Source organism: Symphalangus syndactylus, chromosome 24 (genome assembly GCF_028878055.3).
Source record: "Symphalangus syndactylus isolate Jambi chromosome 24, NHGRI_mSymSyn1-v2.1_pri, whole genome shotgun sequence".
NCBI lineage: Eukaryota > Metazoa > Chordata > Mammalia > Primates > Hylobatidae > Symphalangus > Symphalangus syndactylus.
Window position 1 is genome coordinate 34,369,940 of NC_072446.2, and position 24,195 is coordinate 34,394,134.

Genomic DNA, 24,195 nt, shown 5'->3' on the forward strand with positions numbered 1-24,195 from the left:
AATTGATATGGAATAAGCCAATCCACCTTATGAGCCCAAGGCTACAGGGATGGCACTGTTTGCAGTAGTGAAAAAATGGGAAGCAACCTAAATGAGCAAGAAAAGCAGGGCTTGATAAGTTAGGATTCAGCCATGTGATGAAATTCTTGATAACCAATAAATATATTGTAGAAATACGCGTGATTTGAAAATGTTAGGCACACAGTGAAAAAAGGCAAGGGACAAAAGAGTGCTTAAAGGCAACTTTCATGACAGTAGGAATTGCATCCTCTGGTCCACTGCCTGCCACATGCTTGGCACAGGGTGAATGTTCAACAAATATTTCCTGGACAATTGAGTGATTCCATTTTTAGAAATTAAATACATAATTATATGAGTTTGTATCTACGCATACACTTAAATATGATATAGCAACACTGAACAAGATAAAACAAAATGTTAACACTTGTTCTCTTTGTTGGTGATATTTGGATTGACTTTAACTCATTTTTCGGCTGTTCTGTATTTTATAAATTTTAAACAGTGAACATGTATTACGATTAATTACCGGGAAACCACAGATGTTCTGCTGAAGCCACAGAAAGAAAACAGGCCTGCCTCATTTCTTCATCTCCCCCAGGGCCTGGCACAGAGCTGGGTCCAGAGTGGGCACCAAGCCACGCTTGGTGACCAAGTTGACCTCCATTTGCTGCCTGAGAGATTTCAGGGTCTTTCTTCAGGAACTCCTGGGTAGAGTTGGGTTTCTAACATAATTTAGACTCTAACATAGTAGTGCTTCTCCCCATCTAAAACTGGCCAAGCATCAAAGCCATGTGATCTTTCCCAAGTGCCAGTCTTGAGTGCTTGCTGAGGCTGTCCCAGGGTGACATCAAGCTCAAGGATCTTTAAGAGCTAGATCAACAACTCAGCCCTGCCCCTCCCGTGCACCCATCAGGCCCTGGGGCCATTGCTGCTTTGATCTACCAAGCCAGGCCTGACATCACTGCTCCCAGCTGTGCTCAGTCAGGCAGAGGCTTTTTAGGGATTGAGAGGAGGGTTGGTCTGTCCTCTGGGGCTGCCCCTTGGTATCATGAGAAGTCTCTCAGTGGGTGCTTTGTTTGTTCCATTTTCACTTACACAGCTGTTAAGGTCTTAGGTCACACGAAGAGAGGAGTAGGGACCAGAATGAGAAAAAAATGAGAGTCCCAGTTGGCTCTGTGCCATCCAGAACCACACAGGCCAGTGAGGTAAATTATGAGCCTTGCTTTCCACAACGAGCTCTGCTTCACACTTTCTGCCAGTGGACAGGGCACTGATAATGGCAGACCCTCTTCTTCCTCGGGGCCTTTGGGAGAATTGGAGGAGATCCCTGAGTGGTTGATAGTCAGTGCCAGCCATCACTCCCTTTATCACCCCCATCAGCCAGATGGGGAAACCGAAGCTCCAGAGAGGAAGGACACAGCCAGGGTCACACAGCTAGAAAAGGAATGTGTAACAGGAGAGTTTCCATATCAACCACGATATTTGGAGCTTGCAGGGCAGGTCTGAAGGGGAGGAGCAGAGAGAGGGATGTCACAGAGGACTGGGAACTGGTCCCACTGGGAACTGGTCCCACTGGGAACAGCTCACCTCACAGGATCTGCAAACATACCCCAGCCTCAGGCTTAGCCCCACCTACACAGACCAAGGTGGGGGCAAATGCTTCTGCCCCTGATGAACAGTGGGTGCCATTTCCCTTTCTGGCCTCAATTTGCTCTTCTTTTAAAAAGGGCCCAGGGGTGATGATAATCACTAAATTCAAGGTCTAAAATTCTGGCCAGGCACGGTGGCTCACACCTGTAATCCCAGCACTTTGGGAGGTCAAGGTGGGCAGATCACATGAGGTCAGGAGTTCAAGACCAGCCTGGCCAATATGGTGAAATGTACTAAAAATACAAAATAATTGGCTGGGCGTGATGGCACAGACCTGTAGTCCCAGCTACTCAGGAGGCTGAGGAAGGAGAATGGCTCGAACCTAGGAGGCAGAGGTTGCAGTGAGCCAAGATTGCACAATTGCACTCCAGCCTGGGCAACCAGAGCAAGACTCTGCCTCAAAAAAAAAAAAAAAAAAATCTAAAATTCTATGATGAACAATTCCAGCACTATCTTCCCAGAATGAAGCCTTGACTATGCCACTTCCCTGCTTTAAACTTTCCCATGGCTCCCCGTGTCCTAAACTGAGCCTGGTAGACAAAGACATTTGTTGTCCAAGCCCCACTAACCTCTCCAGCCTTGACATTCCCTCCAAGTACCCCCAAAACCCCAGCCATACTGTTTGACTCCTTCTTCCTGTGAATTCTCTACACTCTTCCTCACTTCTGTAACTTTACTCCTGTGTGCACAGACAAGTCTGTTTGCATGTCTGTTAGGCTGTTCTTACGTTGCTGTAAAGGAATGTCTGAAGCTGGGTAATTTATAAAGAAAAGAGGTTTAATTGGCTCAGAGTTCTGCAGGCTGTACAAGCATGGTGCTGACATCCAGTTGGCTTCTAGGGAGGCCTCAGGGAGCCTTTACTCATGGTAGAAGGTGAAGTGGGAGCAGGTATATCACATAGTGGGAGCAGGTGCAAGAGAGAGAGGGGAAAGATGCCACACACCTTTAAACAGCCAGATCTCATTAGAACTCACTCACTATCATGAGGACAGTGCCAAGGGTATGATGCTAAACCATTCATGAGAAATCCACTTTTTAAAAAAAATTTACTTTAAGTTCTAGGATACATATGCTGAACGTGCAGATTTGTTACATAGGTATACATGTGTCATGGTGGTTTGCTGCACCTATCAACCCATCATCTAGGTTTTAAGCCCCGCATGCCTTAGGTATTTGTCCTAATGCTCTTCCTCCCCTTTCTCCCCACCCCTCAACAGGCCCCAGGGTGTGATGTTCCCCTCCCTGTGTCCATGTGTTCTCATTGTTCAACTCCCACTTATGAGTGAGAACATGCGGTGTTTGGTTTTCCGTTCCTGTGTTAGTTTGCTGAGGATGATGGTTTCCAGTTTCATCCATGTCCCTGCAAAGGACATGAACTCATTCTTTTTTATGGCTGCAGAAAAATCCACTTTTCATGATCCAATCACCTCCCACCAGGCCCCACCTCCAACACTGGGGATTACAATTCAACATGAGATTTAGAGCAGACAACATCCAAAATCTATCAGTGTGAAATGCTCCTCTTTGCCTTATCTGCATAACTCACATTCATACTGCAAAACCCACATTGTGTCACCTTCTCCATGGAGGCTGCCCTGATCTGCCACGCAGAGAGAATCCCTTTTTTATCTGGGGGTCTCTCAGGTCCCAAGCCTTCTTCCACTATGACACTGAACACAGGTTGTAAAAATTAATTGTTGTTCTTGTTTTTTGTTGTTGTTGTTGTTGTTATTGTTTTGAGACAGGGTCTCACTCTGTTGCCCAGACTGGTATGCAATGGCATGGTCATGTCTCACTGCAGTCTCAGCTTCCTAGGCTCAAGCAATCCTCCTGCCTCAGCCTCCCTCAAGTAGCTAGGTCTACAAGCATGTGCCACCATGCCTGGCTAATATTTTATTTTTATTTTTGTAAAGACGAAGTCTCACTGTGTTGCCCAAGCTGGTTTTGAACTCTTGGGCTCAAGCGATCTACCCAACTTGGCCTCCCAAAGTGTTGGGATTACAGGGGTTAGCCATCGTGCCGGGCCAGGAATCACTATTTTCATAGTGAGCACCTTGCCATCTGTTTCGTCCACTAAGCTGACAGTTCCTTGCCAGCAGAAACTGTCTTACTCACAATTAAGCCTACAGTAGACACTCAATAAATGTTCAATAAAGAAATTATTCAATAAGTAAATTAATCTTTCAAAAACCCCATAGTTCTGTCTCTGTTTATGGGTCTTTGGGCAATGGGACTCCTCTCTGGCCTCAGTGTTCCCAGCTCTACAATGGCAGGGTTGACCAGACAGTTTCTGAAGGCATGACCACTTTCTCCCCACAAGCTGCAATGAGTCAGGGACCCCAGTAATGTCATCAGCTTACTTACAGCCTGTTTGGCTAAAGAGGAAATTGAGACACAGTTAAGCAATCTCCAGGGTCGCACAGCATCTAATGTGTGTGAGCCAAATCTCTGTCCCCTTCATCATCAAGTTCCCTCCACACTTTCCAGAGCCTGCCATGTGGATGCAGCACAGACTTCTCAGGCGCCACACTATACCCAGGCCACCAAGTCAAAGAACAGCACTCCAGGCCGAGGGAACGACCAGTGCAAAAGTTCTAAACAGAGGACATGCCTGGCAAGCTGAAGGAATGGCAGGGAGGCCAGTATGCTGGGGCCAAGCGAGCAGGCAGTGGTCAGAGAGAAAGTCCGAGAACGACGGGATCAGATGGTGGAGGTCTTGGGGACCTGATGAGTGAAGCAGGGGGTTACTGCAGGCTCTTGAGCAGAGGAGTGGCAGGAACTGACTGAAGTTTTAAAGAGATTCCTTTGGCTGTTGTGTGGAATGCAGATTGGAAGTGGGGAGCAAGGGGAAAAACAGGGAGACCTAGTCCAGGTGAAAGAAACTGGTGGTTTGCACCAGAATGATGGTGGCAGAGGCAGAGGTCGTGAGAAGTGGCCAGATTCTAGAGATATTTTAAAGGCAGGGCAACCAGGATTTCCTGACAAATTGAGGTGAGATCTGAGAGAGAGGAGTCAAGGCTGACCCTGAGGACTGAGCATAGGGAATGGTGGTGTTTGCGTCCACTGAGATGGAGATACTGCGGGGGAGTGAATAGTGGGTGGGGCACAGCAGGAATTTTGAGGAGGCGACTGGAATCCTGCACCTGGGATTTAAGAGTGAGGACAGGGCTGAAGATGCAAATGTGGGAGCCTTCAGCACATAGATGGCATTTAAAGTCAGGGCTGGTGAGTAGACTGAAGATGACGCATGTAAATTTCAGGGCCCCTGCACTCAGTAAGCCCTTGGCAAATGATGGCCAAGCTGCCATTGATGAGGCGGCTGTCGTCGAGACGTGATCCTGGGGTTAAGCTGTGAAGGATAAAAAAGCACAAGAAACAGTATGCACAAAGGGGGTGTGAGCAGGGTCCTCCCACCTCCCAGCCCAGCCTCTGTCCTCTCCCACCTGCACAACAATACCACCCACCTCCTCCTGCTGCTCTTCTCATCCTTACTCCCTCCCTAGCTAATGCTGGTAGTTTGCAAAAAGCGCGGGTTTGGCACCTGGGCAGATCTGGTCCTGGGCAAGTGCCTCACTTTCCCCATCTATAGTCTGTGCCAGAGCGTGGGACCAGGACCCATGGGGAAGGGATCAGATCCAATATGAATCCACCCAGACAGATCACAGGGCCCACCCCAGTTCAAGAAGTTCCCCCAGTGACCAGAGGCATGCTCCTTGCTCTCTCTGACCCCTACTCTTTTTTTTTTTTTTTTTTTTTGAGATGGAGTCTCGCTCTGTTGCCCAGACTGGAGTGCACTAGTGCAATCTCAGCTCACTGCAAGCTCCACCTTCAGGGTTCATGCCGTTCTCCTGCCTCAGCCTCCCAAGTAGCTGGGACCACAGGTGTCTGCCACCACACTTGGCTAATTTTTTGTATTTTTGGTAGAGATGGGATTTCACCGTGTTAGCCAGGATGGTCTTGATCTCCTGAGCTCGTGATCTGCCCGCCTCAGCCTCCCAAAGTGCTGGGGTTGCAGGTGTGAGCCACCACACCTGGCCTCTGACCCCAACTCTTTACATCTGGAAATTGGGTGATGGAGCCATTCATCATCTAGACATAGAACTACCTGAGAGAAGGATTAACTTATGGTCCTTGTGTGGCCAGATGCGGCTGAGAACGAACAAACAATCAAAAGGCAATCACGGCTGGGCGCTGTGGCTCACACTTGTAATCCTAGCACTTTGGGAGGCCAAGGCGGGCAGATTACCTGAGGTCAGGAGTTTGAACCCAGCCTGGCCAACATGGTGAAACCCCATCTCTATGAAAAATACAAAAATTAGCCAGCCATGGTGGCTCATGCCTGTAACCTCAGCTACTCAGGAGGCTGAGGCAGGAGAATTGCTTGAATCCAGGAGGTGGAGGTGGCAGTGAGCTGAGATCGTGCCACTGCACTCCAGCCTGGGCAATAGAGCAAAAGACTATGTCTCAAAAAAGAAAAAAAAAAGAAAAAAAAGTGTGTGTGGGGGGCGGCAATCACATGCATAGAGCTTCTTCACACAGAGCCTGGCACACAGGAGGTGAACAATGACCATCCTCTCTCACCTACCCTCAGAGCTGACCTGCAGGGGCGCAGAAGGAATCGAGGTCCTCGAAGCTCTCGGAAGTAATTATAAGAGTAATAAAAACAGTCAATTTGCAGCTTTTCCCTGCACCAAACACTAAACTATGCAATAACTCATTTATTCTTAACTACTCTGTGAGCTTGGTCCTCTTGTTACCCCCATTATCAGGGTGTGGAAACTGAGGTCAGAGACATGAAGAAATTTGCAGTAGGTTGTACAGCTAGGAGCTGTCGGGCCTCGAAGCCCTCAGTCGCTCTGCCTCTGAGCTTCCTGATGGGACTGGGTACTGTTCTGTGAGCCGTGGGAAGGGAGGTGACCTGGGAAGCAGGTGAGTCTGGCTCATAGGTGAGGCCTCCGTCGCTTCCCTCCACCTACCTCTCTGTGCCCACAGCTGGCTGCTGCTTAGGAAACCATAGGGTTAATCTAATTGGAGGTTCCAGGATCGTGCACAGGGTGATTTATTTTATTTTAAAAAGCCTAAAAAAGAAACCACCCTGTCAAGTCTTGTTTAGAAAACTGGACATTCTGAAAATATTGGTGAAGAGGGGGCGCTGCACCCCTTAGAAGATTCTCAGCAAAGGGGGTGATGTTAATCCAAGGTGACAGGGGCTTTTTTCTTTCTTTTTTTTTTTTTAGGCCAGAAAGGCAGGAAGCGCAAATTGCTCTTCTAGGGGTCAACCAGCCCCAGGCACAAGCTCAGGAGGACGCCTGTGGGCACTGACTGGGGAGTAAGTGCTGGGCTCCCCCTCCCCCAACAGCTCCATTTCTCTGGAATTCTTCATCTGAAAAGAAGGCCCTGATGACTCCACTTTCACAGCCACTGCATGTGAACATCACGGACGCTAGGGACATCAGAAATTCATTACTTGGTCCAAACATGTCATTTCACAAATGGGAAACTGAGGCCCAGAGAAAGGGAGTGAGGCATTTATTCAATCACCCATCAGTCAATAAACACTCATTAGAACCTTCCTTGTGAAAGTTCTCCTCCCACCAAGGTGACTAGGAAGTTAGAAAGGGGGCTGTGGCTTCCTTTGTGACTTTGATTTAGATCTCAGTACCTGATGTGTGGTCTGGGGCAGGTTATTTAGGCTCTCCAAGCCTCCGTTTCCTTGGTAGAATGCGGTCAATAATCCATAAACCCCATAGAGTCACTGGGAGAATTAGACGAGGGAGATGTCACTGTCCCATTCAGCTGCTGGGTTGCATGAATGAAAAGAGGCTCAAGGCAGCTTAACCACAACCAAAAAATTAACTGGAAGGATGTGGGGATGGCTCACAGGCATTTGCCCAAGAGAAGTGAAGACATTTGTCCACACAACGAGCTGTACCTCTACATGCATGGCAGCTCCATTCATATCGCCCAGAACAACCCCAGGGTCCTTCAACTGGTTAATGTACAAATAAATGGTGGTATATTCATGCGACAGAATAGTACTTAGTAATAAAAAGGAATGAACTGCTGATACCTGCAACAACAGGGATGAATCAAATGCATTACGGTAAGTGAAGGAAGACAGATACAAAAGGCTGTATGCTGCGTGATTTCATGCCTATGACATTCTGGAAAGACAAAACCATCGGCGCAGTAACCAGATCAGTAGTTGCCAGGGGAGGAGGGAAGGGGAAGAGAATTGCCTGCAAAAGGGCATGAGGGGAATTCAGTGGGTGACAGAAATGTTCTATATCAAGATTGTGGTGTAGTAACACGACTATATATGTTTGTCGAGTCACAGAACTGTATTGCATGATATGGGTGAATTGCACCGTATATAATACACCACAGGTGAATTGTGTTGTATGTAATACAACACAGGTGAATTGTATGTAAATTTTAACTCCATAAATATGACTTTAAAAAAATCAAATAAACAGCTAAAAAGCCCAACTTTAGAAAAGATGAGAGCTGACGTAGATCTAGACATGAACCAGCAAATTTCAACCATTATTTAGAACTCGTGTCAGAGTTGTAAGAGTCAAAGTCCCAGAAGAGAGTCTGATAGGCTGAGTTTGGGTCCCAGACCCGCCCTTAACTAGAGTTGGGTGGAGCCACTTGATTGACAGTTTGACAGTATCAACAAGCCTATGGAAAAGAGCAGTCAGCCAGAGGCATAACGAAGGACTCGCTCTGCCTACAAAGAGGACACCACCAACTAGAGATGCCTGTATGTGCGTGTGGGGTTTATTATTCTGGAGACTGAGCCCTGCCCTTCCAGGACTGAGGCCAAACCTCCGGTCTCCTGTGATGCTGCTGGCGCGAAGTGACTGCAGCCCCTCCGCAGATGCGAAGATCGGGATTTAAACTAACTGGGTCAAGCTGAATGTTCCTTCAGACCTACAAGCACTCAGTTCAGGCAGACGTCACTCAAGCAGCTCATCAAACAGGCAGGAGAAACAAGTGGTCAGTTTAGCCAAACAAGTGTTCGATTTAGTCAAACGAGCTCCTCCACTGCCCCTAAAGTGTCATTTATTTCCATGAATGAAAGTGTGTTTGACTCTTATTGACTGAACTGGGTGTGCCAGGCAGACACAGCCAATGACTCAGCCTGGTGGGAGGGATGTAGGGGAATGCTGTAGTATGCGGGTGCTTCATCCCTCCGTGTCTCCAGCAGCTCCACATGGCCATGGGAGCTTGGCCAGGCACCCACGATGCAGGCTTAATTCCCCTTGCGTGATATTCCAGCAAGCACTTCTCGGCGCCCCTGCTTCACCCTTTCTGAGCTGTGTGACCTTGGGCAATACACTGCACCTCTCTGAACCTTCATTGATACAAAATCACAAAATAGAAGATTTTCAAGCACTTTCCAGGGTGGTGCTGCAGGAGCACTTTGAGACATAAACAGTTTGTGAAGTAAACAGAAACTCGGTGTAGCCCTCAAAATTACGTTTCTTAGATGTGATTCAATTCTCATCTTGAATTTCTTATTTGTTCATGTGCTTGTTTTTGGGTTTGGTTCTGCAAGAATGTGCCAATATTAACAAAAGTATTTTAGGGGTTGATTGTGGGTTTTGTGGGGGGCACATTTACTTTCTCTTTTATCTTCGACTATACTTTTTTGTATCCACTTTGCCAGAATTTCTTTATTTTGGAGTATTTCCTTTTTTAATAAAAGCCCAATCCTAAAGGTAAAACAGGTTATTCTTTTGTTTGTAAAATTAATCTTTAATTACCTAAGTGATACATAACATTATTTCTTCACAGAAGACTTTTCTCACCTTCCAGGGAATATTGAAATCACCTTTCATTACCACCGTCTGTCCCCCAGTTATGGCCCCAATATCCCTCCCACCCTGCCAGCAATTTGGAGCAGATTTTTCCAAACCTTCTTCTGTATGTTTACATTTATGTACTGTATGTATATTTACTTATCTGTTCCCATAGAAATTGAACAGTCTGGTGGAATCGTACTTCATGCAATGTCCTGCCACGTGCTTTCTTCGCTCTACATTATGACTTGGAATTCTTTTCATGTCCACACACAGGAGATTGTCTCTTCTTTCTTTCAACTGCTGAGTAATATTCCCAGGCATGGCTTCTTTATCCAAACCCCTCTACTGGGCACTTAGGTTGTGATGGGTTTTGGCCACAACAGACAATGTGATAAAGACCCCTCCTGGAGACATCCCCTTGGGCACATACATATGCAGTTTCTCTTAGATTTTTTTTTATTTGAGAATGAGACAATATTTGCAAAGACTTTTCAGAGCTTTATTCCTGGCTTTTTTATTTTAAATCTTTCAAAAATTTTTGAAAACCACGTTTTGAGATATATTTCACATACCATAAAAATCATGCATTTAAGTATACAATTCAATGGCTTTTAGTCTATTTGCGGATTTGTGCAAACATCACCACCATCCAATTTTAGAATGTTTTCTTTACTCCCAAAAAGAAACCTTGTACCCATTAGCAGTCACTCCTCATTCCTGCCTCTTCCTTTCTCCCTTCCCTTGGCTCCTGACAACCCCTGATGTACCCTCCATATCTATGCATTTGCCTATTCTGGGTGTTTTGTATAAGTGGAATCAGACGATATGTGGTCTTTTGTGACTGGCTGTGTTCACTTAGCACGATGGTTTGGAAGTTCATCCTTGTTGTAGCATGTGTCAATGCATCTTTCCTTTTTATTGCTGAGTGATCAACCACCTTTATTTGAGTGCTTACTGTCTACCAAGAATGGTGATAAGCTTCACAAAAATCCTGTAATATAGGCACTGTTTTTATCACCCCCATTTCACAGAGGAGAAAACTGAGGCTTGGAGACGTGCTGTGATTCACTCAAGATCACACAGGACAGTCGATGGCAGAGCTGGATTTGAACCCAGGCTCATGTCCTTGTAGTTGAACCTTGCTGCTGCTAGAAGAACCCAGAGGGGGGTGAAAAGTGTCTTGTGGGCCTAATATGCAGGTCACAAAGTCTCTCTACTCATAGGATGGCTCTGGGTCACCATGGTAATCACTGACAATTGCCCTGCTCTATCTGCACAGAATGAGCAGGACTGTTTATCCTAACGCCAAATGACCCCATCTGTTGTCAATGTCAGAGCTCCGGTCCTGCTTGTGTGGTTTTTCTGACCCTCTCAGCACCTCCCACCTCTAGTGTTTCCTGAGCCCTAATGTCTCCTCATCTTTTGGAGTTGTCATATCAGATGACCATCTTTGTTAGGGTCGTGTACTAAGGAAGGGATAATCGGGTTGTCAGTTTGGGTCCCATGAGAAAAGCAAATCTTGCTGCCAGAGATGGCCAGAACTCTGTTCTCCAGAAAAATCCTAAAACTCCCTGTTCCCTCGGGTGTCTAGATTTCTAGGAACTGGAGCCACATCATAATAACAATAATAGAATTGACTTATTTTCCTTATCTCCCGTTTCTTCTGATCTCATCCTCTGAGCCCAGCAGGACGGTGTGTCGTGTTGAGTCCTTTTTGTAGAAGAGGAGGCCACAGCCAATAAGAGGAGGGCAAGTTGGAGCCTGGAGCTGTGGCCGCTGGCCACATCGTCCTTCCCACTCCTTGTTAAATGCAACACCCAATTCCAAGTTACATAAAAACAGCTTTCTCAAATTTCAAAACTTACCACTGCCTGTCCCCCAGTCATAGCCCCCCATATCTCCTCCCACCACTGCCAGTAATTTGGACTGGAGTTTTCCAAACCTTCTTCTGTTATGTTTATATTTATGTACTGTATGTATATTTACTTGTCTATTCCCATGGAAATTGAACAGTCTTGTGGAATCATACCTCATGCAATGTCCTGGCTGGTACAGGGCCACTACTTACTTCTATAGTGTTTGGAACCCCACCCTGACTCTGCCCTGACTTGCTGAGTGGCCTGGGGAAAGGCTGTTGCCCCCTCTGAGGCCCAGCAGTGAGTAGTCCTACTCTGCTACCCACACATCCCCAGGTCTGTCCTTTGTTTATCTCCCAGTGGTTGTCCTGGGATTGTAGAAGATATGATTAGAGAGTAAGTCAGACCCAGATCTCTCATCTCTGATGCAGACAACAAAGGCTGGGAGAGGCCCCAGCACCTCACCCTGATTCCTGGTCCTACCAGGGGCAACTGGCACCACAAATTCTATCAAACAGAGCTCCCGGGCTAACCCCAAGAACCTGGCTTGGGCTTGAACAAGTTCTCTCTCTCTCCTCCTTAGAACCCCTGGTATAGGTCATGAATTCATTCAATAAGCCTTTATTGAGCAGTTACTGATAGCCAGGTGGGTGGAGGGAGACAGAGATACACAAACACTAGAACTTATACAAGGTAGGCTGTGACTATGTCCTGTGGGTGTGGGGCCAAGAGAGCAAGAAGGAAGTCTCTGGGTGGGTTTCAAGAGGTTGGGTAAAGCCTGGGTTAAACTTCGATAGGTGAAGAGGGAAGGCCATCCTGGGTAGAGGGCACAGCTGGAGCAAAGCCCCAGAGGTGGGTGTTTGCAGGGCACATTTGAGGGCAAGTACCATGTCTGGTGAGGCTGGAAGGGATGAATTTGGAAGATGTGATTGAAGGGTAAGCTGGGTCAGCCCTGCAGGGCCTTCAGTGCCTCGTGAGGTCTGGGATGTGATTCCCACTTTTACAGAAAGAGAAACTGACGCTTCGGAGAAGTGAATAAAAGTGCCTGCCCATGGTTCATCAAGCTCAAGGGCCTGGGACCCTATGCCGGCTGCAGGGACGGTGGAAGGGGGATGGACTACACTTGGAGGGTAGTACATTGTGGAGTCAGAGCCGAGGACAAGAAGACCAGGTCAGTTTCTCCATCTGCAAAGTGGACACACTGGAAGAATCCTCCCTCCCCACACAGATGCCCTGTTGTCTGTCCCCCACAGCTTGGGAGACCCAGATCCTGCCCCAGACAGGCCATTCTCTCAAAGGGCTTGAAAGGTCACGCCTGCCTCCTGACATTTTCCCTAAGTCCACATCCTAACATCCCTACCCCACCCCATCCCACCTCAGGGGAGCCTGCCCCACCCTCCTTATGCTCCCTCACACCAGACGCTGCTCATCCCGGTTAGTCAGTAGTTGGTAGAAAAGCCTCCAGATGCCCCGGCACACTCCTGCCCACCCCACCCTCCCTCCCTCTCACATCAGCTGTCTACCTCTGTCTCTGGCCTGGAGGCACCTTGTCCTTGAGGAGTGGCTGAGCTGAGCCAGGGCCTGAGAGCCTGGTCATGCTGTGTGACCTTAGGCAGTTTCTCCAACCTTTCTGAACTTTAATCTTGTTTCTGTGTTTCCGTCCTTCCTTCTATTCTTTCTCCAGCTGTGGGTAACTTATCCCTCCCTCGGGCCATAAACATTTATTAAGCATCCAGTGTATACCACATGCCATGCGTTAGGAGCACAGGCTGCAGTCCTCGGAGGCCTCACTTGCTGAAAGCTGTAGAACTGGACATGGCCCAGGCCCCTGAGGACTGCGCTGGAGGGCACGGGGAGACAGGACTGACCTCTGAAACTCGGGGCAGCAAGCACAGGCCCTGCTTTCCCACTTCCTGCCTGTGTGGCCTTGGGTGAGGCACTTCCCCTCTCTGAACCTAGGGTTCCTCATTTAACAAATGATAAGAATCATACTGTGAGGTTTAAATGGAATATCTGGCTGGTAGTGGGTTATTCCAAAGTTTCTAAATATTCACCTTCGTCTCCACCTTGAGGCTTGAGAATCCTTGTGGAAGGGGCTGAATCTCTCTAACGCTGGGATTCTAGGCATCAGTGGCTGTGGGAACAAGATTTACTTGTGAGACAGAGAGTCTTTCCGAGCAACACCCACCAAATAAATATTCTACATTGACTGCAACCTGCTTCACCCACACACGGCTACTCTCCCTTTTCTAGAGAGAGTCCTGACTCTTGATGACATCATCATAAAGCTTAGGGGACGTTTACTGAGTACTTACTAAGTGACCTGTAAGCACTGTAGAAGCATTATCTCTAATCCCTACTGGCAGGGACTCTTACTATACCAATTTTATAGAGAAGGAAACTGAAGCTCAGAGAGGCCTAGTAACTTACCCAGAGTCACACAGCCAAGAGTGACCTCACAGCCCTCCCGCTCTAAGCATTGCACAACACTTCCCCTCAATGGATGACAAAGGGCCCTGATTGCAGTGTCTGGGGATCTTAAGCCCATGATCACCCTCTCTGGGACTCAGTGGAGTTTTGAAACCTTTACAGCCCCAGTGAGGTAAGACAGGGCACAGTTTCCCAGTCCCTTTGAACAAATGGGAAAACTGAAGCCCAGAGAGGGGCAAGGGTGCCTGGTCACTGGGACTGGAATCCAGGTCTCTGGGCCAAGCCTGGGTTCTGGCCTCTGTCTGCCACCTTCCTAGAAGCCAGTCCTGACCCCGGCTGGCCACATCCTGGGGTTGCTCAATGCCATGCGTCACTCAGGTGGCCATAGTTCTGTGGAATGTGGGAGAGGAAGTGGGGGCAGCTGGCTGGGTGTGGGACAGGCCTGGAATTCTGTGCTAAGCCCTGTGCTGGGATCCAGGAATAATCTAATGGGATTCTTCTCACAGCCAGCATTCATTGAGGGCCGACTGTTTGGCTGCTGCTGTACAAACTCTCCATGAATTAGCTCACTCAGTCCTCATGACACTCTGTGGAGTGGGTACCAATACTGCCCCCATTTTACAAGTGAGGAAACTGAGGCACAGAGGTTAAGTGACTTGCTGTGTAGTGGACATGGCTACACAGTGAGGAGGCCAAAATTTAAACCCAGAGCTGCGTGACATACCCACTCTGTGTAATGAACTAAGTCCAGGCCTGCAGGAAGAGGGAATAACAATGTTCAGAATGGGGCTGCTGCTGCTGCTGATAGAATTGATGATTTCTCAAATCAAACATTTTTGGGGGCTGGTGGTGAGCCAGGCACCATGCTGGACACTGTGGTCAAGAAGAGTTTAAAAATCTCTCGTGGGCTGGGCACAGTGGTTCATGACTATAATCCCAGCACTTTGGGAGGTCGAGGCGTGCAGATCACTGGAGCTCAGGAGTTTGAGACCAGCCTGGGCAACATAGTGAGACCCCCATCTCTACAAAAATTAGAAATATTAACTGGGCGTGGTGGCACACTCCTGTAGTACCAGCTACTCAGGGAAGCTGAAGCAGGAGGATCGCTTGAGCCCGAGGGATGGAGGCTGCAGTGAGCAAAGATCACACCACTACACGATCTGGGTGACAGAGTAGGACCCTGTCTCAAAAAAATAAAAATAAAATACTTAGGTTACTCCCTGTCTTCTAGGGAGCTCCCAGACTGAGGGTTTTAAAGGAAAAAATACCTGGTAGAAAAGGCCAAACCCATCCTTTCATTTGGGGCAGGGCTAACACCTGTGGAAACACAGCCTTTGTTCTGCAGAACTGACTGACCCCACGCCTCCCATCTCTCCTTGAGGTCCCGAAATAGCCAGGTTCTGTGACACTTGATATTTCCGTGCCAAGTCTTAGGGCCCCCAGTTAATTGCATGCTCACCATGTATAAGGCACCCAACCTTGGTCATTTAGATTGAGTCTTACTCAGGCCTGTGAGGGAGGGATTCTTTCCCCCATTTTGCAGAGGAGGAAACTGAGGCAAAATCCTGCCCATGGCCACACAGCTGGTCAGGGCAGAGTGGGAACTTGAACCCCAGCCTCTTGACCAACTTCCCTCTCGGTCGGGTGATTCTCCTCACCCTGCTCTTTCCTCCGAACTTTCACCAGCTGCAGGGAACAGTCTCTGCAACAATCTCTGTAAAATGGGGCAATTACAGGTCATCTGGGCCCAACACTGTTTGTGGGTTTGTTCACTGAGACTCCAGCCAGAGCCCATTTGACCCAGGGGGAAATACCCACTGAGGCAACACGGGTTGTTTTCCCTGTCCCGTGTGTCACCTAGGAATGGAGATGGGGGCTGCTTCTATCGTCCAAATTCATCAATAGGTGTAGAGCTTGTTCCGGAATGTAGAACTTGTTCTGGAATGTAGAGCTTGTTCCGGAATGCAGAGCTTGTTTCGGAAAAAGTGCTGGGGAAGCCCCGTGGGCCTCTGTCTCTACAGGACCCCTTCCCGCTCAGGGCTCACAGTGGATCTGGAAGCACAGGAGACCAGGAAACCAGAGATACCAGGATGAGAGATAGGCCCCCTGGTTGCCAGGTTTGAGAAGTCCTAGGCTGAGTCCCTGGAAGGTTGGCCTTGCTCCTTTCTGGCACACAGTGGGGCCTCAAGAAAGCTCAGTGGATGGATGGATTGAGGGAGGGAGGGGAGAGAAGGCAGAGGGAGGGATGGATGAAGGGATGAGTGGATGGATAGGTGGGTGGGTAGGTGATGCATGGGTGAGTAGACGGATGGGTAGATGGATGGCTGATTAGATGGATGGCTGATTAGACAGATACAAGGATAGGTGAGATTGGAGGATTATCTGGGTTTTGCTACTGGAAGGGACATGGGTGTGTCTGTTTTTGCAGGTGTGTCTGCATGTTTGTACCTGAGTCCATGCCTGCATGTGTGTCTACCTCTGAGTAGCCACATCTTTGTGTGTCTACCTCTGAGTAGCCACATCTTTGTGTGTCTGTGGGTGCCCTCTCTGATTTTGCGTCCACATCTGACAGTGGCATTGGTGTCTGGGAGGTCTGTGTTGCGCCAGGTGCCTCTGGACACCTTCGCATCCATGTCCACAGCTGTGTGTGGCTCGCAGTCAAGGCTACCTGGCTGTGTCAGGCTGTATCTATGTCCTGGTGTGTGTCTGCAATTCGAATCTGATTTTGTATCCATGTCACTGTGTCTGCGTGTCCAGCCACGTCTGGTGCATCTGTGGGAGTGTATCTGTGTTTGTGTGTGTATCTCCACAGCCCTGTCTCAGTGTGTCTGTGTCTGCTCCCCACTTATGTATATCTGAGTATGTATGTGTATGTGTTGGGGGTGGGGAGGTGTTCTTGATCCCAGATCTGACCTAAGAGTCCACATCTGTGTGTCCAGGTGCACCCAGGTTGCGTTGTGTGTGTCTGTGAGGGTGCTGCGTGTGTCTGCATCTGAGTGTGAGTGTCCAGGTATCTGTTCTCCAAAGTCTGACTCTGTGGGTCCAGGTGTGTCTAGCGTCCTGGGCTAGTTGTGTGTCCCTGTCCGCTCCCCCAGGGGGCGCCCTCGCCCGACCGCCGTCCCTCCCTGGGGCTCCGGTCCCCTGGGTGAGCCCCAGCGCTGGCGGCGTGGGCCGGAGACTGGGCAATGGGTGGCCTCCCAGGTCGCCGCCTTCCTGCGGGGCCCCGCCCCCTGCCCGCCCCAAAGCGGGCTATAAGTTAGCGCCGCTCTCCGCCTCGGCAGTGCCAGCCGCCAGTGGTCGCACTTGGAGGGTCTCGCCGCCAGTGGAAGGAGCCATCGCCCCCGCCCGACCATGGCCGAGGGTGAGTATCAAAGTCACCGCAGCCGCCACTCAGGGGCCCCGGGGCATTGGGGGTCAGGACCCGGTGGGAGCTGAACCCCTAAGTCCTGATTTGGAGAGCAATAGGCAGACTGGGCTGGGTGGGGAGGCGCCTCAATGCTGCTTGGAGCCTCAGTTTCCCCGTCCACAGTGCATAACCATTAACCCTTGCCTCCCTGGATCAGGTGAGGCAATGGAACGCGAAGGGGTGTTGTAAACTGTGAAGTACTGTCCTGGGGGACCACTGGCACGTGTCCCCGGTCAATCAGTGGGGGCTGGCTCCCTGATGTGTGCCTGGAGCTGTGCAGGGGGTGCTGGCCTGGCCTCAGAACACTTAGGTTTGGGTGGTTCTTGCCAGCCAGGACCAGGTGGTGTGCATGCCACCCCGGTGGGGTGCAAGCCAAGCCTGGCTGAGTCCTTGGCTCACAGCCAGAGAGGAGCTTTCGGCATCCTATCCAGGAGCCTTCGGAAGTCAGGCTTGTTCTTCCCACCCTCACATTCTGCAACCCTAGACCTTGGCCACTTGTTGAGTCTCGCCTATAAAATAAGGACAATAGTGTCAGCCTTTGGTGCATCTGTGAGGAACGAGAGGAGTGGAACAGAGGCTTAATTAATTTCATACCGGTGCCCCCGACTCCCCCCCACACACAAGCAGCACTGTCGTAGGTCCCAGCCGCAGGAATTTCTACAATGGAGGATGTCACTGCTGGACCCAGAATCCCAGCTGGCTCTTGGGTCAAGTTCATTTGGGGATGGCTTCTGCACCCATTGCAACCCCCAGGAAGGGGTGTGGGACAGGGACATGGGGCAGGTGGAGCAGGAATGGGTGGCAGGAACTGTGGACCCACCTGACCCTGCTGTGTGATCTCAGCCACCTGCCTCCCTCGGACCCAGCTCCCAACACACTGTGATGTGTCCCTCGGTGGCCGCTTGTCCTCAATGCATCTTCTCACCCCCATGCTCAAAAGCAGGGCTCAGTGGGGCTGGGAGATCCTGAAGATGCCAGTTATGATAAGCCTCCAGCCCCATGTCACAGTGGCCACTGCTGACAGAGGTCTCACTGGCCTAGAAGACCTAGGCCTTTTCTAAGTGCAGAAATCCTATAAATCCTACAATTCTGGACCCCAGTGTTTCTGCATCTTTGGAGCTGGGCATGATTTCTGGAAACCCTTCTTCGGACAATAGATGGAGAAAATGCCGCAGCTCCCACAGCCCAGGGACTGGCCATATCTCCAGCGTCTTCCATGGGAACAACAATGGCCTCTTTCCTGCTCAAGCTCCCTGGGACTGAAGTTTCCAAAAACAACATTTTGTCGCCGCAATAGGCCAGGAGGAAGTTTTTCCTTCTGGCCACTGAGGTCTCTTCTGTTGTGATTACACGGGGACCGACATCCTGATACTTCAGTGGCACAGAACTATCTGCTCCCAGGTTTGAGAACAACACAGGACACAGTGGCGAGGGGGTGGTCATAAGAGGGGCTGGAGAACAAACTGAGCTGTAGTGAGGTGGTTCCCAGGGCAGAATCCTACAGAATCCTACAGCTCTGGATTCCAATCCCAAAGCAGCCACTTGCTCTGGGACCTGGGGCCACCTGGTGTCTTTGTCTACAAAATGGGAATCATGATAGCATCTATGTAAGTGGAATTGTTTTGGGATTTAAGTTGAGATAATTCACATATAAGGCACTTTGCATCTCATTTTCGGAATAGTCAGTGGCGAGCGGGAGACCTGAGCTCTCCCACTGCAAGGACCAATTTGCGGCGTGACTTTGAACAAATTCCTGCCCCTGGGCCTCACTTGGACCACATGCTGTCCAGTGGTTCCACACTCGGAGAGTCTGTCTTGCCCACTCCTCCCACCTTAAGGGCTTCCCAGTCTTGACCTTGAGCTTGCCAAGGTTTATGAGACTTGTTTTCCCCCAAGACCCCCACCCATCTGTCACCCTGACCGTGCCCTGGTCCTCTGCTCCATCTGAAACTGTAAATGGAACTTTCACACATCAAGCTTATGTCCTGGGCTGGGCCCTGGGGAAGGGGGTTCCCGACACGTCTTCTAGACTCACAGCAGCCCCTTGAGACTTCAGAGGAGGAGGCACAGAGAGGGAGAGACAGTTATCCAGGCTCACACAGCAGCACAGCAGAACTAAAACCTACCTCTGGAAGTCTCCAAAGTTCCTATCATGTTACAAATGTTTTGTTTGGAGAATATTGAACATACACAAAAATAGACAGAATTGTTTAATAAATTCGTATGTCCTCATCACCCAGCCCTGACCACCGTGGCATCTCCTGCCCCTGCACACCTTCATCTCAGACATCACATCATGTCATCTGTCAATGTTTCAGTATATGCCTTTAAAGGATAAGGACTCTCTTTTTTAACACAAACAAATTAACAAAAATTCTTTGATATCACCATTATGCCATCAGTATTTAAATTTCCAGTTGTCTCATACATGTAATAAATGTTTTAAAATACTTTTTTGAAATCAAGATCCAAATAAGATCAATACATCACAATGGGTTTAAGTTTCTCTTTATAGCTTCTCTCTTCAATGTTTTTTTCATTTTCTTTCTTGCAATCTATTTATTAAAGAAACCGGACCCTTTGTCAATAGTTTCCCAGTATGTGAAGTTTGTCAATTGCATCCTGGTTCTGTGTTTAACTTGTTCCTCAGCCCTGGGTATTTCCTGTAAATTGAACATTGGATCTAAAGGCAAAGCCCATGTAATTGACCTGTACCAAATACTGCCGCTGTTTAAACCAAAAGAACCCTCTGATAGCAATAGAATAGCTCGTGTTTATTGAGTATTTATTACACAGCAGACATTGTACTAAGTGTTTTACATGCATTAATTCATTTCATGCTCACACCAGCCCTGGGAGGTAGATACTGCTGTTCCCATATCTGCTGGAGGTCACACAGCTAGGAAGTGCCACAGGGGGTCACAACCTTGTGATTAACAGATTTAGGGAAAGCTGGGCACTGTGGCTCATACCTGCACTTTGGTAGGTCAAGGCAGGAGCATCACTTGGCCCAGGATTTCGAGAGCAGCCTGGGCAACATGGCAAAACCAAAAATGAAAAAATTAGCTGGGCACATACCTATAGTCCCAGCTCACTGATAAATGAAAAAATTAGTGGTGCACGCCTGTCCTCTCAGCTACTCAGGAGGCTGGGGTGGGAGGATCCCTTGAGCCCAGGAATTCAAGGCTACAGTGAGCTATGATCACATCACTGCACTCCAGCCTGGGCAACAAAGCAAGACCTTTTCTCAATTAAATTAAAAAGAAAAAAAAAGGATTAGGGAGATTTGGCCCCGCCCAGCCCCTGTGTGACCAGGGCTGGGGAGAGAGGTCAGCCGAAACAATGGCTGTGCTTTGTGGGGCGTAAGAGGGCACAAGGCCCCCCGTGTCTATGGAGGGCAGGTGCGTCACTGAGGGTCTGAAGGATGCCCCCGAGGCTCATGCGTCTCCTTCTGTTCCCGTAGATCTGGTCTTAGAGAGGTGTGATCTGGAGCTGGAGACCAATGGCCGAGACCACCACACGGCCGACCTGTGCCGGGAGAAGCTGGTGGTGCGACGGGGCCAGCCCTTCTGGCTGACCCTGCACTTTGAGGGCCGCAACTACGAGGCCAGTGTAGACAGTCTCACCTTCAGTGTCGTGACCGGTGAGTACCTGCAACCCCACTCCACCACCACCACCACCACCACCACCTCCTCTTCACCCCGACATGCCCCAGAACCCTGACAGAGAACAGGACAAATAACTTTACCCTCTTTGTTCCCTGGGAGATTGCCACCTGTCATCAGCCCCATTTTAGAGATGAGGGAACTGAGGCCCAGAAAGGGAGGAGATGTCATGGCAGACCACCAGCTTTGTGAGCAAGTCTGTGCCTCTGGACCCCTGAGCTTCTGAAAGCCTATTATCACCAGGGTTGCAGGTCAGCCTTCAACCAGGAAAGTTCATCAAGATCCCATCCACAGGCTGGGCACGGTGGCTCACGCCTGTAATCCCAGCACTTTGGGAGGCTGAAGAGGGCGGATCACCTGAGGTTGGGAGTTCGAGGCCAGCCTGACCAACGTGGAGAAACTGTGTCTCTAGTAAAAATACCAAATTAGCCCGCATGGTGGCGCATGACTGTAACCCCAGCTACTTGGGAGGCTGAGGCAGGAGAATCACTTGAACCTGGGAGGCAGATGTTGCGGTGAGCCGAGATCGCGCCATTACACTCCAGCCTGGGCAACAAGAGTGAAACTCTGTCTCAAAAAAAAAAAAAAAAAATCTTATCCACAAGCCAGGCATGGTGGTACATGCCTGTAATCCCAGCTATTTGGGAGGCTGAGGTGAGAGGATCATTTGAGCCTAGGACTTTGAATCCAGCCTGGACAACATAGCAAGACACCACCTTAAAAGAAAAAAGAAAAAGATCCTGTCTGCCCTTTCCCATATCAAAACAACTTTCTAATCCCTCTGCTGCCTGAAATCCATGCAACCCAGCCAGGCACTGGGATCAGGCCCAAATCAGGCCTGGGTGGCAGAGAAAGAGCCTAGCTGGCTTCAGCCTTCTATGTGGGCAGTTCTGGGTCCCAGCAGTTCATTCTCCAAGCATTAGGAGGCTGCCTCAATCTCCGGGGCTGGACAGAAAGACCAACATTCTAGCGCAGGCTGGGCTGCCTACCTGCTGTGTGACCTTAGGCAAATTACTTAACTTCTCTGAGCCTGAGTTTCATCATCTGAAAGCCCTCACATTGGAAGGTTGTTAAGTGTCTGCTATGGGGGAGGGCCTGCAGATATTTGCAGCTGTTGTTTATCTTTGTACTGGGGCCCCAGGGATAGGTAAAGGGATGCCAAGTCCCCAGGTGTCTCATCCCCGGATGCATGGTGCCCAATTTTCTTTGTTGGCCATTCCTGGGAAAATGGCCTCAAATGCCAAATCAGTGGGGCTGGTTTCCAGCGGCAGCCACTCCCTTGAGGTCAGTGAGGGGCCACCTGGCTAGGACTCGGGTTGGGAAAGACCAGCTCTTTCTGAAGTCTCCGAGGGCAGAGATGGCAGCAAGCATTCCTTGGCTGAGGCCTGCATTGAACTAGAAGGCCGTTGATAAGGCTTATCATGGGGACTGCAGGCTAGCCTCACATAGCTCCTCCATCCTTCTCCTCCCTGCCCCTGCCCTCCTGGTGGAGACACACCCACTGCCCAGGGGCTCCCCAACAAGCACACTGGCCCCCATAGGTCTCTTGCTAACAGAGCCAAGGAGCCCCCAGCAAGTCTCTGACCTTCCAGCCTCAGTTTCCCCCTCTACGAAGGGGAAAGTTAGGGTACATGGCAGTTAAGGGCTGGGTCTGGTGGCCTGAGAAGAGTCAGAATTGTGATAGTGAAAATCACAACATCTATGGGGCACCCACTGAACGCATGCTTGTCTTGAATCCTCGCAGCTCAGAAGTTATAAAGGACTCCATTTTGCAGACGGGAAAGTTGAGGCTCAGAAAGGTCAAGTCACTGGCTCAGGAGGGTCAGTCACACAGTGAGTCAGGGACACAGAAGGCTTCAAACCCCGACCGCAGAGTGAGGCTTTTGATCCCTATGTCCCTGCAGCAGGCGCATTTATCACAAGTGCCTGCCAGGGCTCAGTGTGTTCCCCTGTGAAGTGGAATGGTAGGTGAGCTGCTGGCTTGGGCAGCCTGTGATTTCTACTTTCTTTTTTATTTATTTTTCTTTCTTTCTTTTTTAAAACTTTTATTTTATGTTCATGGGTACATGTGCAGGTTTGTTATATAGGTAAACTCGTGTCACGGGGGTTTGTGGTACAGATTATTTTGTCACCCAGGTGCTAAGTCTAGTACCCAAGCATTATTTTTTCTGCTCCTCTCCCTCCTCTCACCCTCCACCCTCGAGGAGGCCCCAGTGTGTGTTGTTTCCCTCAATGCGTCCACGTGTTCTCGTCATTTCGCTCCCACTTACAAGTGAGAACATGGGGGATTGGGTTTTCTGCTCCTGAGTTCGTTCGCTAAGGATCAGGCCGCCTTCTTTCCTCTTCTCTCACTCTCCAGACGTCCCCTTTCTTATTTCTCCTTCTCCAGTTGTCTGGGTAGCGTAGTGTTAGGTAATTAGGGCCCTGAGTTTGGGGTTGGGTGAAGGGCCGCTGCTGACCTTCCCACCCCAGCAAGCTAATCTTTGTCCTCCAGTCTCCACCAACTTATCTCAAACCATAACCAACCTGCCCCGGTCACTTCCGCAGCCCCTGTAGGCAGCCACGGAAGAGCCCAGATCTCTGAGTACAGAGTGCACACAGCTTCCCTGTCCAAGCAACCAAGAAATTCCCGGGGCCTGGGGAAGCCTGAGGGACAATACCAGGAAACCAGGCCCTCCCCGAACTCCAGTTCTGGCCTGGGTCAACGCCCCGCTCAAGGCCTGGCCAGGTGACTCCACTCCTGTGTGGGAACATTCTAGCTTGTTATGGGAAACTGAGTCCCAGAGAAGCAGGAGAGGTGGCTAAGGTCACTCAGCTAATGGAGCATGTGGCCTGACCCCACACATTCTTAGATATTGTGTGTTTTCACCCAGACAGTTTGAGACCCGACAGACTCTGTTATGGGGTCCAGGCCACACTAGACAAATTCCATCCTTGTTAGAGGGATAAAGTTCCCTCCAAGGTGGGGTCGGGGTTTGAGGGGGTGTGGCGGTCACAGTGGGAGTGAAGTCGGCCTGGAGGAGTGAAAGGAACCCTTATGAGGCTGATAGAAGGCTTTACTCTGGAAGGTTCGGCTCACCCACCCCATCCCGGCCCGGCCACCATGGTCTGGGATAGTGGCCAGGACCCCTAGGCTCCCTGTGGTTATTTGGGCCCAGAGTGGTCCTCATGGTGCCTCTGGTCCCACAAAGAGGATGGTGTAGAATCGCAGCCAAGGAATTTGTGAAGCCAGCTTACGTGAGCAGCGGGCGGACCGTGGGACAGCCTGTCCTTCTCCTGTTCCCCTGGGATCTGGGAAGAAAGGGGTGTGTGAGTGTGTGTGCATGGCTACCCCGAGTTAGAGAGAAAGGGAAATG

At 49.7% G+C, this 24,195-nt stretch overlaps 1 protein-coding gene across 2 annotated transcripts in view; it reads left to right on the plus strand.

Annotated features, from left to right (window-relative positions):
* Positions 1-17,025: 17,025 nt before the first annotated feature.
* Positions 17,026-24,195, plus strand: part of TGM2 (transglutaminase 2) — a 37,138-nt gene continuing 29,968 nt past the window's right edge. Inside the window, exons 1-2 of one of the 2 annotated variants that reach the window (XM_055265816.2) lie at positions 17,026-17,129; positions 20,638-20,817. In XM_055265816.2, the coding sequence (XP_055121791.2) occupies positions 17,120-17,129; positions 20,638-20,817 (190 nt within the window). In that variant the 5' untranslated portion in view covers positions 17,026-17,119. The remainder of the gene's footprint in view (positions 17,130-20,637; positions 20,818-24,195) is intronic. The other variant, XM_055265818.2, reaches the window with a different exon arrangement.